This window comes from Macrosteles quadrilineatus, unplaced genomic scaffold (genome assembly GCF_028750875.1).
Source record: "Macrosteles quadrilineatus isolate MER2022 unplaced genomic scaffold, UCM_ALF_1.0 Scaffold_8__2_contigs__length_117827958, whole genome shotgun sequence".
Lineage (NCBI taxonomy): Eukaryota > Metazoa > Arthropoda > Insecta > Hemiptera > Cicadellidae > Macrosteles > Macrosteles quadrilineatus.
In genome coordinates this window covers 11,069,031-11,089,128 of record NW_026542601.1, presented here as the reverse complement: position 1 = coordinate 11,089,128, position 20,098 = coordinate 11,069,031, and the positions used below count along the sequence as shown (strand labels likewise).

At 31.9% G+C, this 20,098-nt stretch overlaps 1 protein-coding gene across 1 annotated transcript in view; it reads left to right on the top strand.

Moving 5' to 3' along the window:
- Positions 1 to 224: 224 nt before the first annotated feature.
- The window catches only part of LOC128999573 (uncharacterized), a 133,365-nt gene continuing 113,491 nt past the window's right edge, over positions 225 to 20,098 (top strand). The window contains exon 1 of the mRNA XM_054426148.1: positions 225 to 355. Coding sequence (XP_054282123.1) covers positions 225 to 355 — 131 coding nt within the window. The remainder of the gene's footprint in view (positions 356 to 20,098) is intronic.

Sequence of the window (20,098 nt, the reverse complement as noted above, 5' to 3'; positions counted from 1 at the left end):
TTGTTACCTTATAAAAACTAGGCATGATTATTTGTTTGTATTAATGTATTCTGTTTTGTTTATTTCAGCTTGACTTAACCTATCAATAGTTTTATTAATTCTTATGAAGTCAAAAGGGGTGAAGCCCGTGGATAACAGCTAGTGTAGGTAAATATAAATGTTGATAACTATAAGAAATATATCACTAAAAAATACGAGCTATAACAGTTCTTTTGGGTTGCAGGATGAGTGGGAAGGACGAGGACAAGGAGAGGAAGGACTCCTCCTCGGCTTTGACCATAGACAGGGCAGCGTTCCTTCTGCTGAGGGTCAAGAGGGTGTTCAGGAAGAAGAAACAGCAGAGGAAAGAGGCAAAGTGAGTAGCACGGCTAAGTTAAATTGATTACAGTCCCAATAGTTATGTCTTGGAATTAATCATATGCTGTAAACACTAGGAAATAACACGAATTGACGTCAGATAATAAGAATTTAAGTCCTTGGAGGCTATCGCCCATCTTTAATGATATCAAATAGCTGCTGAAGAGTTAATTATCATCCAAAAATATTTGTTCAAAAGCAAAGTGAATATAAACATATCTAGGAAAATGTGGGGTTAGAAATTTTCTTTGTAATTTGAACTGTTTTCCAAGGAAATCAATGGAAACCAACTGCCATCTTGGGATTTCCCACCATACTTTTATGTTTTTTATGTTTATGTCAGTGTAAATTTCGTTAATTTCAAACAGCCACTGAAGAGTTATATTTTTTTTCAAATACAATAGTGACTGTAATTTAAATCTAGTGCACTGTGTGATTAGGGATGTTCTTTGTAGCACGATGTATATCTTAATCCTTGAAATAACAGCCTTTGGCGTCATGGACATTTTTCGCGTGTTGGGAATTCAAAGAGTTTCATTTGGGTAATCAAAGGTTAGTCATATCCCTGTAGAATTTTCTCCCTTTCACATGTACTGTTAATCTAAGTGATTTGATAACAGTAACCATAGAGAGTGGAGGATGTTGACTATCTATTCGTATGGTTCCCATTACAATGGAAATATATAAAACAAAATATAAGGTATAACGATTATATTTTTAACACTCACTGTTTCAATTGTACCAAATTAAGTCAGAAGTTTCAATTTCTAAGTTTTTTGTCTGTACATCGAGAAATTTCATCCTTTCATTTATCCAACCTTATTATCTTTAAACTATTACTTTTTCATACCTTAACCCACAGGTAAAAATATTCGTATGAAAATAATTATGTAGAAAACCCACATAATGATTTTTAAGGACTCTGTCTTAATAAACGAAAACTTTAAAGATTATATTTTGTAAAGAGGTACGTATTTATGGTAGCATTGGTAGATTCATGAACCTAATTCCGATCACAGTTATAAAGAATCATATCGATTGGGCATAAAAGTTTGCTTTCAATACGGGATTGCTCCAACAAAACTTTCGTCTGGAAAAATATTACAACTGTTAAGCCTGAGTTTCCATTCGCGGAAAGCGGAAAATCCCTTCATAGATGTTTTGTAATCAAGTTTTTCTTGGGAACTTTCGCGAGTGGAAATGTGGAAACGCAAGGTTTTTGTGCTCATCTTTCATGTGATTATCTCAATGGAACAATCACATTGGAGTCTATTTTGTCTCTCGTTTAAACCTTTCAACCAGTAGGTTCCGCAAGGAGAAACATTACTGTGTAAAAAGTAATACTAAATTTAAAGACTTCATTAGACCGTTCACTTATACAGGGTGATTGACATAAGTGTGCCAGGTATTTTATTCGAAAGTTATAGGAGATTAAACAAAAATGTAAAATTGTAACTGCCTTGAATATTTTATTTAAAAAATTTTGGTCAAGTTGAAAAAATAATTTTAGCCATCATTTTTCCAATATGATACCTTAGAATTTTCTTATGGAAAACGTTTTAGCGAATTTCCCTATAGGGAAGTAGCTATTACCGTAGGTGGCACGGTAAGACCTAGACCCGGGACCGATTTACTTTTTCATTTTGATGTCCCCAGAGGCCAAAAACACCATTCGTTCAAATTTTTATTAATGTATATATATATATATATATAGATATATATATATATATATATATTTATTTATATACGTCCGTAAACGCGATAACTTGAGTAATTTTTGTCTGATTTTGATGAAATTTGGTTTAAAGGTGTAATGCAGGATAAACTTGAATGAGTTCGCGAACCAGCACGATCGGACCATGGGAACAGGGTTTTACGGGGTTTTTTATGGGGTAAAATATGGTTTTTCTAATTTTTGACCCTCAAAACACAAAATTTGCCAATTTTTCTCTAGACCGTTTTAAAGAGCTTAAAAAAACAAATAATTTAGTATATAAAAGTATTTTTGTTCAATTATTAGTAACGGAGAAAATTTAAAAAATTGTAAATTTAAAATTCCCATGTTATTCTTATGGAGAATATTGTCAAATGTTGTAGTTTGCTTGTTTATGGATATATTTTGATCAAACTTGGCAAATTTATTTATTTTGTACTAAGCTATCAATATTTTACTCAAAAACACACTTTATTAGTTTCCTTTTAGCAGCAAACCTAGGTACTCGTTAAACCTAATGTTATTAAAATATATTTAACTGAAAATCAATTCAGACAAATGGAAATTCGCTTAGTCGGCAGGTTCGCTGCAACGGGGGTATTTATTCTCGGAATTTTTTCTCTAAAGCTACTCGTTTAGGAGTTACAGCGTGTTACAACAAAGAAAAATTACTTGCGGTGTACATTCTGTATCATATAGCTCCTTAACGAGTAAGTTTAGAGCAAAAATGCAAGGAGTAAAAATGTATTAAATTTCATCTAGATTCTAAAAAGACCATAACATACAGTATTCCTATTTTCAAATTTCCTAGCCATTTTGGAAAATGGTGGCCATTTCTGAAACAATGTATTCAATATTTTTTGTTATGTATGTTATGGTCTTTTTACACTCTAGATTCAATTTTAAGACTTTTTACTCTTGCATTTTCGCTCTAAACGTGTCTTATTTTATTGTTACTGAAAATGTCAGGTTGTTTCTTCTCGTTCATCAAAAGATAAATTGCTTACAATAACAGCTATTGTTACTTATAAATTATTGAGGAAATTACAAAGTCCAGAAGTACTATCAATGGCGTCACATATCTAAATATTAGCTTGGAATGTTTTCTATAATATTCACGAAAAATATCCATTTATATTTGTTACGTACAGTTTTATGAACAATAGAATAAAGTAAGTGAGTACGTTATTATTACAAAACATAATTATAAGTCAAGTACTTAAAGGGCTGTAGCTCATAAGCCAATAAAATTAGTACTGTCATTTTAACCATTTATTTTTATTTCGGTAAAATGCTGCCACACCAATACAGAGCAAATGCTATTCGTCATCCCCGCGGCTAAAATCATCAATATTGATGTGGTTAAAAGGGTTTTGCTGTATATCACTTGTATAGATAACAGATGGAAGGTTTTATAGCACCGCTGAATTGTTGTGTGTCATTTATATTGATATATTAACGTAAATTTTGAAGTGCACAACAAATTGTTGGAAATTAGAGATTCGTATAAGCAATGTTACCTTTAATTCACTGCATTTAAGCCTGAAGTGATTATTCATATCTAAAAAGTTTGTCAAATATGCTATCGTAAGTCTCCATCCTTCCGATAGTAAAGTCTATTTTAGTAAAGGTAACGCAGTGTCAATTGCAAAGTTACATACATCGTTCTATCCATGAGCAGTTTTTAGGATTCCGTACAACACCATATCAATAAAACATCAACTAACACGATGGCAAAAAATTTCGTTACTTGATTAATCTAACACTTTTCTATATGAAAATAGATTTGACTGCAATATAGTACACAGACTAACACTTAACACATTATAAACTATCAATATTTAGCTTATGCAGTCAAAACCACTCTTGTAGCCATTGTTATTGCCTTAAACGTTGACCTAAGGCAAAATTGATTTTATAATGAAAACATTAACACTCATAAAAAAGTCTATAATATTATTAAAGTGGTACAGTCAAATTTGTGGTAATCGTTTTAGGCCTTATGGCATCTTAATATAGACATATGGCAATTCAAAATGAAGCTTAAAAAGATTAGCCAAACGTTATTAGTAAGAACAAATTAATAGAGTGACAACACTTTTAAACACGCATCAGTAAACCTCTTATCAAAAAATGAAGAAAATAATCTAATCACACTAAGATCTAAAATTAGATTTTGTTTCTTACATGACTATTATGTGTAAGTATCCCTTACAACAAATCTAAAGAGCATCATTATTCTCTTCCGCGTCCTCTTTCCACCGTGCTCCTTTATGCCTACATTCCCACCCTACAGCAAATTTGACTTGTTTAGTCAGTTGATTATCAAATAAATCGGAAAACACAATGGCCGGCAAAATATTTTGATAATACAACAGTTTAAGAGATATTTTTGGTATGACACATCGAGTAATGTGATAGGACAAATCGTATAGGGTTGGTAGCTAGTCAGGATCACTGGTTAAGTCAATAACCATCATCGTCTACAAGATTGACGCACATTACTCTTTATTATTATTTCCAAGGTTATTTGATGTGTCATTTTTCATTTAACTTTCATTTTTTGATGAAATCAAATTAATTTGGGTTTTGTTTTCGTTACAAGTAACGGAAATAAGTGCATAGGTTTGAGTAACTGTTAATGAAAATCTTGCTAGTTTGCTAGTCAATAGTTATATTCTGGTTTATTAGGTCTACGGCATTTAAATGTTTAGTGTTCTGATGTTCTAAATACCTTAATTGAATACCGGTACCAATACCTACTAAATTCCCAAACACTACGCCTAAGATCTAAATTAACCAATCAAATATCTCAGAAGCTAAATACTATACAAAATTAACCCAGCAAGCCCTAAAATGTTCTTTAAATTTAAAAACATTCATTCATGCAACAAGTTATTCAACTTATTATAAATTAAAGTTGAACTTCACAGCTAATCCCAGCCTTATCTCGCCCTAATAAAGTTTTTCCTTTAACCGTTGCTGAATCCTTTGTTGTATTGCGAGTTTGATATGGATCCTGGATTGATTAAGGCTGCAGTCAACTCGTATGTAATACTTTCTATAAACTTGATTATTATAAAATATACTTCTCTGTCGGATTAATATGAACAATCAATTATTGTTGTAAGATTATTTATATACTTATTAATTAATAATGTTACAATTAAATTATTTAACTTTATTAGTAACTTTTTTATCTATCTATACTATTATAAAATTAAGGTGGTGTCTGTCTGTCTGGGCAGCTGCCACTACTAAAATACAAAACTGATACAGACAAAAAGCTCAAAGATGGTCCATTTATCTAGAAATATTCACTTCCATGATTTCCGCTTGGGCTACGCCCCTTGGATGTCCAAAGTTTTTGAGGTGAGGTTTTCAAAAGTAAATAGGTCTCCATGGAGGAATGAGAAAATTCACAATCTTTACCTTTGCGTTGACATTTAAATGTAAACAATTAGAACTTTACTGCCAAATGCTCAATTTCAGACAGCTGATCATATTTTTTACAATACTATGTGGTAGAATCATTTAATCTAAAACTTTATGATATATTATCTTATATACTAAAAAACTTTTGCAAAACTTATGACAGCTAGCCTGACCTTCCTACTGGACCGAAATACACGCGGTTGGTACCAAATGAAAGATATTTACATGTAGATGTGCAGAGTCCCTTTATAATTTAAAATAGGCACATAAATAAGTACAAAAAAATGAATTAGAAATTTTGAAAAAATTAATATGGGTCTTAATATGGGGAGGTGATGACGAACTAACATCAAAATTTAAACAGAAAATCAAAACAAATGGAAGACATTCCAATCACATATTTTATTTACAGTGTGGGGTGAAAATAGAGCAGTTTGCACAATACATACTTTTGGTCGATTTTTCGACCACGGGGTGTGCTCTAGTTTATTCTAAATATATTTCAATGATTATGAAATTGGCTATTCTTCCCATTGCGAAGCACAGTTACAGCAGCTAGTTTTTATATTAAGTTTCACCATTCAAAAGACTATAAATATTTTACTTAAATGCGTAATACCAGGTAGTTCTCAAAGGCATAGCACTTTTTTATTAGAAGACTAATTCAGATCTGTAATTACTACCGTTCAGCTATCGCTCAGTCAGATGGAACACTGAGATGATCTGATTCAGTTACAATCAGTGATGTAATTAGAGAATCTACGGATGCTCGACTAAGCAATAAGAACCTTCGTCGAGCGTTCTGTCAATTTGACAAAGACTTGGAAACTTTGGATTGGCCCTTCAGGCACTCTGAAACAGAAATTGTTGGAATTGTAGGATTGATAATAAAAGAATTGCTATAATAAAAAATTGTAAAACTTTGCCAAATATTTTTATGCCAACCACCCATTAATGTATAAATTACGTTTGAAAAGTAATTGAAACTTGAGTAATTTCCCCATAAAAAAATAAATAAAAAACAAAAAAATTGATTTTTTGAAGAAAGAAAAACACTGATTCTGGTTGAAATGATGTTATGGTCCTTCTAAACAAAATAGTGCAACCCCATTTCTTTAAGAGTATGGTTCAAAAGTTAAATCAATGTATATGATTTTACCTATTAAATATCATAGTTACTCTCATCGCTTACCTATGTAAAGGTTGTTGACAAGCTAATGGGAGAAAGTTTGTGTCATATTAACGAAACTTTTATTTTATTTTAATTTTTTATTTTAAACACAAAATGATTATACGGTTGACCAGAGAGTGTTGATAAACTTTTTAGTAATTGGGTTTCAATATTTCAAAGAGTTTAAAAAGTTTGAAATGTAAAATTATTTTCTTAACGTCTAATACAGTCTAGTAACTTTTATAACGTGTCTGTATGCAAATGAATAATGTAGCAAACATGAATTCACTCGTATGTCAGGAATATTATCGAGTGTTATACATAAGCACACTAATTCAAAATATATCATCTTCAATTATTGTTGCATTTGTTCATGTGGATTTTTCATCTTGGGTGTTGTTTGATGGCCTAATTTCCTCTAGAACAGTCTGAATGGTCCACAGTGAGACAGAAGTACTCGGTTTAAGATACGTCTGCGGTTCTCATGGTGATGGATGCTTCCTCATTTCCTCTTGGAAACGTATCTTAGTTACCCAAGGGTATTCTGTGGTCTCCACTCATCCTGTTGCAAACACTAATAAGTATCGCATCAAAATTATGTCAGTAAATAAGGGGTTTGTTTAATTTAGATTTCGAAAATTACATATTTGTTGAAAAACGTTAAATCCCTTCTTTTTGGTCCTAGGACGCTAGGCACAAAGCCGGAATTGTTTTTCACATTACTTCAGGCTAGAACTAGGGGATTGCGGTATTAACACTTAGATAAAATCCATTGGTGATTTGGCGGGATTTGAACCCAGGAACTCTAGAACCGAAGTTCCACGCTCTAACCACTAGACCAGCTCACTCCCCCGCCCTAACACAACTCTATATTAACCAATTAAAACATATCATAATTAAAATCCACTTGAGAATGTGATAGCAATGTGTGTAAGCAATGTTTTAATCAATTGACATATTTACGTAAATATAACTTAAGTATTAAGTTATAATGCATTTTACGACGTTTTATAAAGTATAACATATTTTTATGTTTTCCAAAATAATATTTTCGTTAACCAAATTATAGCTTTTCTATGAATTAATGTAATCTAGCATTACTTTTCTAAGCGCTTTACGCCTTCTCACATCGAAATTACAGTAAAAGGTCCAATAAAGGTAATTTTACAGCGGAAAGTCAAACATTGCTAGGGGCGGCGTGTTGTCAAACGAAGACTCAATTCTGTCAGGAAATCGATCAATTCACTTTGTTGTGTTCAGTCAGGAGGTGTTTGTTTCAAATAATAAAGTAAATGTAGTATGTAGATAATTACACATTAATAATAAGTTTTTTGTATATGGATGAAAAGTTTAACCTTAAAATATTAATCATCATAAAAAAATTATAGCAAAAGTTACTATCAGTAGATAAAATACCCCCTCTACATCAAAATCTTTCAAAAATTAGGCTACTCAAGTTATCGTCTGGACGGACACACACACATATATTATAACAATTTGAACGAACGGCGTTTTTGGCCCATGGGAACAATCGCGTTGAATTTTGAAGGTATTTTTAGAATAATAATTAAGCGTTGAAATCGTTAGTTTCTAACTATTATTACTACAACTTCAATTTCTCTACAATTACAATTTCTCTAGTCATTATTTTCGGATATTGCTGGTGTATTAATTGCTATCGTATGTACTGCTATTGCATGTACTATTTATGTATGTATTATCTTTTGTTGTTATCTAGTCGCATGTTTCTTGTAGTATATTATCGATTCTTATTGTTGCCAAAGTTCTACCTATTGTTATGCTTGCTATTCAACCAAGTCTTTTCTATTAGCATATTATGTTAGTCTCTTATCTGACTTTTAATAAATGATGCAAAACAACAACAAAAAAAGCATGAGAAAAGGCAGAAGGGATGAAAATATAATTATGCTAAGTAATTATGTATTTCACATTTCACCTTAATTCATTATCACTTTTCGTTCATCTAATTATGAATCTTTGACTATTGTATCTGTATCAGCATGTCAACCCTGTAAAAATGGTGTTACCGTAAACAAACAAACAAACAAACAAATAAATAAACAACATAATTGATCAATCGGTTGAATAACACCCATTTACAAAGAATAATAAATAGAAACTAACACTTAAGATAAGTGGTTTTTAATATGAGTTGTATGTACAAAGCTGTACCATTGTATGCACCAGGAATATAAATAATATACATGTAAATAACATACATGACTGGGACGGTGGCGTCGTCCTGTAATCCAGCCACTAGGAGGTCACGAGTTGTGGATATTGATATGCATGCACTGTGGATGCGATACTCCCTGGTGTGGATTAACTCCCACACTGGTGAGTACTACGACTATCCGCAGTACTATCCTGATTAGACCAATTCGTTAATACCAAGGCAAAAATTTGGTTCGGATTCCACTATAAACTTGAGGTCCCTTAGTTGCCATTAGCTGTATGGGCTATTAATTAACAGCTGTGTCTAAGAAATAAGTCGGCCTTAGTCACTAACAAGACTAAAAGATCGCGCCACTCATCCTGCACTCATTCTTCACTCATATTTGGGTTAAAATACGAACGTTGTGGCGTCCCCGTCTTAATTGATAATTGATAAAATATATATTTGCACATTTTCAAAACGAATAAAGTACTAAATTAAATATCCAAACTTACAAATAGATAGTGGCTTTAAAAAAGTTACAGTATCCGTCTGTATTGAAAGGAATGTTGAGTAGAATACACAAGTTATTGTGGAAACACTGCTATTGTTTATTGGACACAATAATTAATTGCTCCAGTCTGAGTCTAGGAGAGACATTTGAGTTTGATTGTAATTGTCACTCTCCCTAATCTCCCCCCCCCCTGTTTTGTCACCTCCACCAACCACTTACCAAGTTGTGGACCAACACTGTGGGTTTGTGATGTGAAACTGCATTATTGTAATTACAATCATATTGTAATCATATTTCATTGGTTTGTGAAGATAATATGGTTTAAACATATAAAATGTTAACAAAACAGCGTGAAATCTAAGCCAATTCAAATGCTTACAGATTGTATATTTAAAACCGTTTACGTCCGTTTGACTAGTAAAATCATTAGGTTTTGCTAAAAATACACATATTTAAATTTTTTGTTACAATTTTAAGCTTCCAAAATATTAGTTATATTTACTGATTTGGATCTTCGAGCAAGAAAATTTCAAAATGTTTACAGTACCTAAAGATTTTACTGTAGTATCATGTTGAGGGATTGAATAGTAGAATTTAGATGTTTGTTATACTACTTGTAGGTTTTTCAATGTCGGATGAAATCTAAAATGCGTAATATGAACTTCGACATTTGTCAACTTAAATGATCCATCCTTTCTTAAGGGAAGATTTCTTAACCTTGCCTAAGTGTTTATGTTTTTTTTTACCTTGTAAAGTGCCTTAGAACCACAGGATCATAAATTTTTCAAGTAGCAGATATTGATTAACAATTTGCGAGCTTTAAACCTACACCTGCCGGACAGAAGTCCATTGCAAAATTTGGACGATTTTAAATATTGCCCCCCCCCCCCTCTAACCAACAAAACTTCATTTGTAGCATCAGACGATGAATTGTCAAGATGAACACAGAAGAGAGTTTTAATGAACGATGTTTGATTGTCAAAGGGTTTAAAACTGACTTGTGAAGGCATTAAACACTTGTATTTCTTGTTGTAAACCCGTTGAAATCGATATATCAATAAAATCCGTCAATACAAAGTTAATAATTAATTCAAACCTTGACGTATTTGTACCAAAAAGAAAATTTTGGAACAGTTATAAACTACCTATAGGTTGGTGGCCTTTTTCACCTTGCATTTGCCCGTCCGGGCTACAGAGTCTGTGCTTGGAACGTATCTAGAGAAGCAAGGAGTGAGCTGGTACAGTATAAAGGTGGACTGTACTGAAAAATGTAGTGGCAGATACCGGGATTCGAACCCACGACATTGCTGCCTCGGGCCCGAATGACCACCGAATCACCTTAACCAAACTCGTCTAGCACTTTTCCAATAGAACAATTTGAACTAACTTTTGTAATTATAGATACCAGCCATCCTTGTATTATGATTCAAAACAAAAGTAAAATATGTCTATCATTGAAGAATCAACTAAAATCAATTGGAAGTGTTGTAGGACCCCCAAAACATATTATTTACAATATAATTAATTATTTCAATCAATGAAATAATAAAAAATAACCTTGTCTAGCAACCAGGTAAAATTATCGTTCTTTTATTACAACAATTACCGAGTTGTCATTTCGAGGTGAAAACCACAACGGTGCAAAATGTGAGTTATCACCGTATAAATCATCTCTTTACTAGATACATTATATAGGTCAAATTATGTATCTATCATCTATCACTGGACAAACCGATGACGTCAGCGTCGAGTGCGTCATAAAGTGCTCAGTAAAGTGCTACACGTGTAACTGCAATGCAAAACATATTTGTTTTCCAGTGTTTCCGTAAATTTATTTACAGCTCTGTATTTGGCGATTGTATTCTCTAGTGAGTGGGTATTTAATTTGATCCTATATACTATAGAAAAACTAAAACAGCGGCTGTTAACATTTTCGTTTGGTAATTTTAGCGGGATTGCATATTACATGCGTTAAAAAAAGCTATTTGAAACTTAAGATGCTTTTAGATAAGGCAACAGATAAATTTTGGAAATCTGCGTTCTTTTATATCAAGTGTGAATATTATTCCGAGTAAGGAAAAGTACGAATACCTTCAGTTAACTATTCATTAGTTTACACCAGGGAAACAAAACTCTGCACATCTTTATGAGCTATGTAAGTGCACTTTTTGGCTGCCTAACAATTTTACCCAGAACTATGAAATGGGGTTTTGTGGGAGCAGCTTGAAAACTTAAATTTGAATAAAAAATTCAGTTACATGGATTTTCTCAGGCTAGTAAAACTTACAACTGATCACTTTTTGTATTGAATTGAGATGGAGAATTTTTGCTTTCGTTAATGTTCTTTTTTATCAAGGAATATAAAAATAAGTGTCACTCGATGATGCTTTACAATTTAAGGGGGTTCCCTACCTCGAACTGTTTTCAATTTTCTGCGACCCTGGTGAGTTTAGTTGGAACTACAAGACGACAATATATTCCCTAGGATTGCTGTTTGCTGGTCCATTTAACATTATTGTGGTCCCTCCGCGAGACAGTAGTTTCGATAAAGGCCGCTAGAGTCCGTCAGAATCATAGCACTTTTCGCCGTGCAAGGTTTTACGCGGTTTCATTTTGCACATACAAAAAATAATCTTTTCTTGAAACTAAAAGTGACTTGATATTTTTAGTTAAATTTCGCACTAATATTGCTTTATTAAAAATCGATAATTTCTTAAAAAGATATTATTATTTAACTGTAAAGTTCACTAACTTTGACAAGTCGTTGCCCTTGATTGCGTAAGCATAGACATTTTTTAAAAAGCAAACTTAGTAGAACCACTCTTTATGTTCAAAATGGTGTTTGGTTCACGATTTAAATGTTAAAACCTGAATCGCTATATGATACCGCGCGAAGCGGTATTCTGACGTTTTTCGGCGGGGGTAGGGAACCCTCTTAACATTTTAACCTACCTCTAATACATCCCATTTTAAACTGGGACATAATTGTTATACGAACCATAAAGTGCTCTTTCAACCATATAAAGGTGTTCATAATTTAGTTTTCCTTGTATAGGTGGTTGAATAATTGCGGTACCTATTCCTGTATAAACAATATCATATAAGCTATATGCTGGACTATTAAAGAACTACATCATAATATAAGTTTTATCTACATTGCATTCTGTTGATATATAAACCCTCTGAATCAAGGGTAGAAACTAAGTTTGAATGACTGATGAGAAAACTTTCAGTGATTAAAAGCCTAAATGCACAGTTATCAACACGGACGGTTAATCGTTACAGGCAAAGGACTTAAACTAAAGTTGTCCATCGTCAGAAAGTTATTGTGAATATTTTTGTAAAATAAAATGGTCCTAGCTATATAAGTGTTAACAATTGGTTATGAAAGTTACATTTTTAAACACGTATTTTATATATTTATTGGCGTTTAGGCTGTTACACATTTTGACCACTAACGAAGGAATGTGATTCATAATTAAAAGCGATTCATCATCATTTATTTGTGAAGGTACACAAATACCTTCACAAACACGGTTGAACACGTGTTTGCTTTTTTCAACCATCCGATAAGCGATGAACTAAATTTAAATAACACAAAAGAACTGCAGAAACAAAAACTGGTTGCCTCCAGCGATGAAACTAAATCGTAGCGGTAGTTTTGTCACGGTTTTTATTCAAATCCATTAGAGAAACAGATTGCCCGAAAATTGTTTTCTTAATTCTTTGCCCTGTATGAGGGTGCATGGTAAACTGTCTAGGGTTCTGCAGAATGACCTTAATTATAATTTTATGATATGATTAAGAATTTGATACACACATTACAAAATCTAAGAAACCTCTGTCTAATTTTTTGCAATACTAAAACGACAAGATCTATTTTACACTATTTTGAACAAGCATAACCTTACCACTATCACATACAACAAGTTTGAAATGTACACTAACTGCTGATATTTAGCACAAAATATTGAGAGGACGAGATAGAAAAAGGTCGTTTATCTGGACGTTATAATTTCCTGCTGGAGAAGATTGGGTTTGAAATGGGTCTTTCCTCCTTCATTACTTCGTAAAATAAAAAAAAACCTATACTGAAATTGACCTACTTTATTTTTATAAATCGATTGTTTGATATTATTGTTGTGATGATTCTTGTAGGATATACCAATTAAAGGATAAAATAAATCTTAAATAACGCAAGCAAAAGTTGTATCATGTTAGAGAATATATGTTTTGCCAGGGTTTGACTATTTAATTTTCAAAACTCTCTAAATTATTCTTTGTGGCAAAGAAAATCTAACTGAACTTTTAAATGAGATTTTATTTAATTTATTTCTAAAGTATGGGTCTTAGCGTAGGCCTATATACTGATTTAGGGAAGGAAATAAGCCATTCAAGTAACTTTACTAAAATTAATATTGAAATTTTAAATTTAATTTACACGTTTTATAGTAAGGCAGCCTTCTAACTTGTAGCCTGAAAATAAAAAATTAGTTAGGTTAAATAGATTAAAAATTGTAGTATTATGAAAACATTGTTCTAGGAAGCATTTAAAGTGGTGACCTTGGGGTCAAATGTCTGCTATCGAGCATAACTCTTCGATAACCTCTAACTCTATTAGGGTTAGGTTAGCTGAGTTTTGCGATTTAGAGATTTGAACATTTATTTCGGGTTACTTTTATGTTACTCTAGTTGGCATTAATTCACATTAAACGTTTTTGAGGTGCTAAAAATATATTTTATTTACGGTTTACGTCTTTTGAAAAGTATTTTGCTCTAACAGCAATTAAAAACGAATAATATTCCTTGGAACGTACTTTAATACCAAGCACATAAAACGTTAAGATCTCCTTTATTAGATTGCAACTACCCCATAAGCAGGACAATGCAGAAATAGCTCTCAAAACTGCAATAAAGTATCGTGTTGAAAGGACCTGTAAACATTATGGTATGAATAATTAAAAGCTGTAATTAAAAAATGAAATTGTTAGTAAACCACTATAAAAGCTAGAACACGTCAATAAGGGCTAAACTACAATTTATAACGGCTAAATAAACAAAAATTGTAGCAGATATTATGATAAGCAAAATCAATAATTATTAAGGGCTTGGGAGGGGAGGGTTATTTTGTAACAAAAACAACAGAATATAACGCGCAACATGGATAATTAGTGGAGGAGATATAAGAAGGCTCTAATTGTCCTGTAAATTTAGTCATGAAGTATTTTCAAAGGACCCTAATTAGTGAAGTTTCCAGTGAAACCTCCTTTATTAACGCCCAGAGTTAAAATGTTTTAAAATATGTAAAACAGCTGATTACGAGTAGTTAACCTAATTTAATACACAGCTTCCGTAATTTCTATCTTTTATAGCTTAATTTGTCTTCTAAGAAAACATTTTGTGCAAATATAAGTCAATCGATCGACTCGTGTAGTTTACAATTTTGTAATATTTTAAATATTCGTATTGTTAGCAAGCCTCATTCTAATAATCAAAATAAATGTTTAAACGATTAATAATTTTAAGTAGCTTATCGTTACATAAATATGAGTTTCAGTTCAGTACATCATATAATAATATTTGTTGATAACGTGATTTGATTCCCTGAAGGAGGCAATGATTTTAGAAAATCAAACAATAACCTACCTAAATTTTTTCTGTTTTTTTATTATCTACACTATTGACATTTCGTATAAAACATAACAACCATTTTTAAGCTAAAGTAGCCAAGCCCTCAGGTTTTAAGGAATATACCGGGAATCGATTCTGACTTTATCATACCGTTGTTAGGTTATTGGCTAGTAACACATACAGATTTTACACTTTGAAAACCCGGTGGTTATAATATAATCTTTAAGACTGTCTGAGGAAGGTCATAACATTCAAGCTGTCCTTGTACATTTTAATGAGTTTATAAAGAATTTTATCACCATACATTTTGTATTTATGTGCTTAAATGACAGGAAAGTGTTAATAGCTTCAATGTTTTACTACTTTAGTTGCTCTGTCCGAGCTTCGCAACGGTAGAATACAGGAGACAATAATGTATTTCCATCTGTTGTAAAAAGACAGTCGCATACCCATAATTGATTAAATGTAAAACTCAATCATATACAATGCTTATTTTAATAAAGGTATCATACAATTAATATTTCTATTTATAAATTTTAAATGTAACAGCTTATGTAACTTATATTCAATGTTTTATAAGTGAATATGCAAGAGCCTTTAATTATTGTTTGTATCCTATGGGTTTTTTTTTAACTAACATTTTTTTTGGAAAATTTCCCATCGAGACCTTTTATTCAAGTATTTGGTACATATTTGGCTACATATTTGGTAGTTAGGTGTGCGGCTTACGGTTTTCAAAAGTTTGTGCTCTTCAATGTCTTCATATATAATAAAGACATCCTGAAGCTATAAATAAATAAACCTACCGGTATCGATAGTGTTAATCTATCAACCTCTAATTTACATAAAACTAGTCAAGTTTAATTGAACAAGTACCTCGGTACCCTGTCAATTGTTTGGTATCAAAACAAGCTCCTTGTATCAAGTATATCATAAATATAGGGGTTTGCAAATAGAATTAAACGAGTGAGTAATACCACAGCCACCTCTAATACAAGGCCGCGGCGAGTGAAAAGCGGCAACGTCGCATCAGTGTCTTGGCGTTCGGTCGTTTTACCATTACAGTGAATGGAGGAGTCGCGTACACTACGTACATAATCGCGTTTCTACTACCTTTAATCATTAGTAATGACATTAAACTTCTTACTACAACATGCCAGATAGATGTGATGTTTATGGATGCAAGAATTATTACGATAGCTCAATAAAAAAATGAATAATACATACAGTGTTCTAAGATTCTACTTGATCCACCGCGTAAGCAACAATTGCTTTCTGCTATTCTTCGATCAAATTAGAAATCTTAAAAATATTCTCGTTTTTGTGTGAAACATTTTTCACGAATATGAGCTTAGATTAAATTTGTAAAAAATGTAAGAATAAGACAATGATTCGTATAAATAAAGACGCGAGAAGCAAGTTTTAGGTAGTAATACCGTACTATTTCCTTATTTATTTGTCTATCTTATTGATAAATGCTGTTGTTAAGTGATTAAAATAACTTAAATAAATGTCACTTCAAATAAATAAGCCGGTGTTTGTGTTAAGTAGGCCTACTAGTAAAAAAATATGTAACCTACTGCACCATCTAACAATAAAAGCATCATAGTCTCCGAATCCAGTCTGAATGTTGATGAGATACAAAATTCTATTAATATTATGGAAAGCCATATGGAGGCCTAGCTTCTGAAATCGTTTCAAAATGGCAAACGTTTTTCTTAGTAATTATTCAAAGAAAATAAATTATTTAGTCAGTATGCCTTCAAAATGAAAACTTCAAATTTTGTTGTCGCTAACTTATGGTTTCCTCAGGTAGACTAAAACATAATATTCCTATTAAAAATTTAAAATTAATTTTATCTGAACAAATTGTTAGATGTTAGTCTCTACAAATCCCAAAGTATCTACAAATATTGAAGTGGCAATAAGTTAGTCCTACTGTATAACCATTCTTGGTATAGTAGCTTTATTTTGTAAAATTTAAGCACAGTCTGTCTAGTAGTTTTTACTATGTTGAATAACACACATATATACGACAACGGAAAGTCAGTGTAAACAGACACCATGAGATTGTTATATAATAGTTTAGATTATCAAATAAACAAAGGAAATATTTAAAGTTCATCTATTTCCACATTCATCGTACTTACAATACGATAAATGCAACCAAAAACATTATGTTTGTATATTTTTAGTTTTAGACATATTGCGGTATGTTGCAATTTTTCACTAAATAAACAACCTAGATTACAATTTTGTCTATTTTACCATACCTTAAAATCTACTAAAATATGTTATTACGTATTTAAATACTTTCATTCATTGATACAGAGCAGCAATACTGTCATTGATGTTCATAGCCTAGCGCGTGTGAAGACGGACGCAGAGGGGGTGTGATTGCAGCGTTGCCAGTTCGAACGTCGCGGCCTTGTATTAGAGGTGGCTGTGGTAATACTCTAGCGTTCATTCTCTAAGAATGATGTTTCAAATTGAACTATTGCTACGGTTTCATGGCTTACTTTACTTATCTTCATAATGTTAGTGGCATACCTGGTTCTAACAAACAGCAAGATCAGGTGTTAACGTAATTAATCAGCTGATTAAAAACACATCACGTGACTTGGTCACCTGACCTATCACGCAAACAACTTTCCGATGTTGAGTAATATTTGTTATTAACGAAAGTAAATTAATTAACAGTAAATTAATCAATACGGTTGATGCTTTTGACGCTCACTTAAGTTATTGATTAAATTAAATATTTATGTATTGGGAATATTTTTTATTGAATATTTCTTAATTATGTCAAAACATACAACAGCGTACTACTATTATCAAATAACTATTATTAACTTTTATTTATTGGCAGTTATAATTGTATTATTTGTATGTTTACAACTACAATACAAATATTGCGAAATTTGTAGAAACTAAAACATATTTAACTTTATTCAACGTTTGTTTTTAAATTAAAAGCTTTGAGTTTCTATCTTGTATCGAAAGCAGCTCAATTTAAAGGACATTACAACAATTATTACCGAGTTGTAATTCGAGATGAAAACTGTGACAGTCGTACAAACTCACCTGTGATTCATTGTCATATAATTAATCTCTTTAGTAAACACATTATATAGGCCATCATATATCACAGGACAAACCGATGACGTTGTCGAGCATTCAACCGATACCCACATGTTTATATATAAAATCATTAGCTATACAGGGTGTTCCACGTAAGGTGTCCCAAATTGAATACGGAAAACGGCTTAACGTACAAGGATGAAGTAAAATTATTTCCCACTAAATCGACCCCAAGGATTAAGGTTCAATTTTTTAAACTTTTTTCCAATAGTGTGCCAAAAACATAGGGCCACTAGTTCGAATATCAGAATTTTCTAAGTAAATATATGTCATGTTATACATAATTTTAAAGGTATTTAGTAGACGAACATTTTGGCGAAAATAGAAATCAATTATGTTTTTTCATTTCAAAGATGGCAGCGGTTTTTTAAATCAATATTTTTTTTAACTCCGTCTTTCCTATACTAATGCACTTAGCCCCTTCTCCGTTTGTATTTTCTTACTCTAGCTTTACTGTGATGTGCTACAAGTAATTTTTTTTACATAATAAAAATTCTTAAAAAATAATTTTTGAAAATTTGCATATTTAGAAAAATGGGCATTTGCAAATTTTCTAAAATGATTTTTTTATGTAGAGATATCTTTGAGAGATTAGTAATTACTTCGACAGGTGGGTAAAATTAATTTGACATTCTAACCAACAAAAGGACGAATCCAAATAAGCTACAGAATTAACTATTAGTTTTTGCACACAAAACACATTGTAACAAATGTTTTCTTATTAATGATTCAACAACAATGTAAGTGGAATTCTGGGAGGTAGGAGCCTTGGTGCTGAGGTGAGAATTTATCGCGTTATTATCTGTAACTAATAGCTTTTGACAAGGTAAAACCAAAATTAGGAGACAATAAATGACAAAGCGGGGTTGGTAGAGCGTGCTTACCACTACAAACTTGATTTATGAAGCATACCATCATGGCTGCTGAGCTCAAAACAATAATTTCTCAATATTGTCCATATTTTAAATAAATTACGTTACGAACATTTACAATCTTTATCAACCAAAATTTTCCTTTGAATATTCACCTTTTAGGATTTAATAACAATCTAAATTTTTAAATATTAGCTTCATATTTTGGAAATATTTAAATCGATGCAAAATTGTTATGAATATTTGGGAAATATTTTAAAATATGTGAAATTGTTATGAACAAGTTTACAAAGTCTCTGACTAAAACTCAAGTACTTCGCACTTTGTATGCCAGACCCTGTTATCACGGACATACACTTCAGTTCAACAACAGCAATTATCTTCAAACATGTCAAATCAAACACGATCAGCTGATATAAAGTCACATGACCAGATAACCTAATTTTGGAAAAATGATGTCACGCAATAAAGTAAGGAGGCCCAATTTTGTTTTTCCGGTTTTACATCCAACGTCGATATATAAACGAGTGATTAAGAGAAATATAATTTAATAGTTTAATTTTAACGTTAGCAATTTTGTATCAATAAATTTACTGAGGCTTTCATCCGGAGTAGGGCTATTTTCAAACACATCACTGACTTTCCATAAAAGTAGTTTTAAAATACACCCACTGCCAGACTGACTGTGAGTTATGAAAGTAGAAAGTCATTTATCATATTTCGTGTTTCCTCCCGTCTCAGAAAGATATGATTGTAATCCTCGATCCCAACGGTTACTTCGATGTAGAAGTATGTTTTAACTATAACATAAAATGTACTAGTAACCAGTAAGTTTACGCAACGATCGCGTAAAGATAGTGTTAACGACACGAGTAGAAAATATTAGCCCTAAAAACTTCTACGAAAGTGTCGTTAGCTGTATATATGCAAGTTGCGTACACTACTTTACCTACGGTCGGTTTTTAATTAATAATAATCACTAAAAACTTCTAAAAGAAGTTATGTTTTCGTTTATAATCTCTCACTGCCACTAACATTTATGCAACGAATTGCACCAATCGTTAACAATTAAATAGTTCAAGTTCGA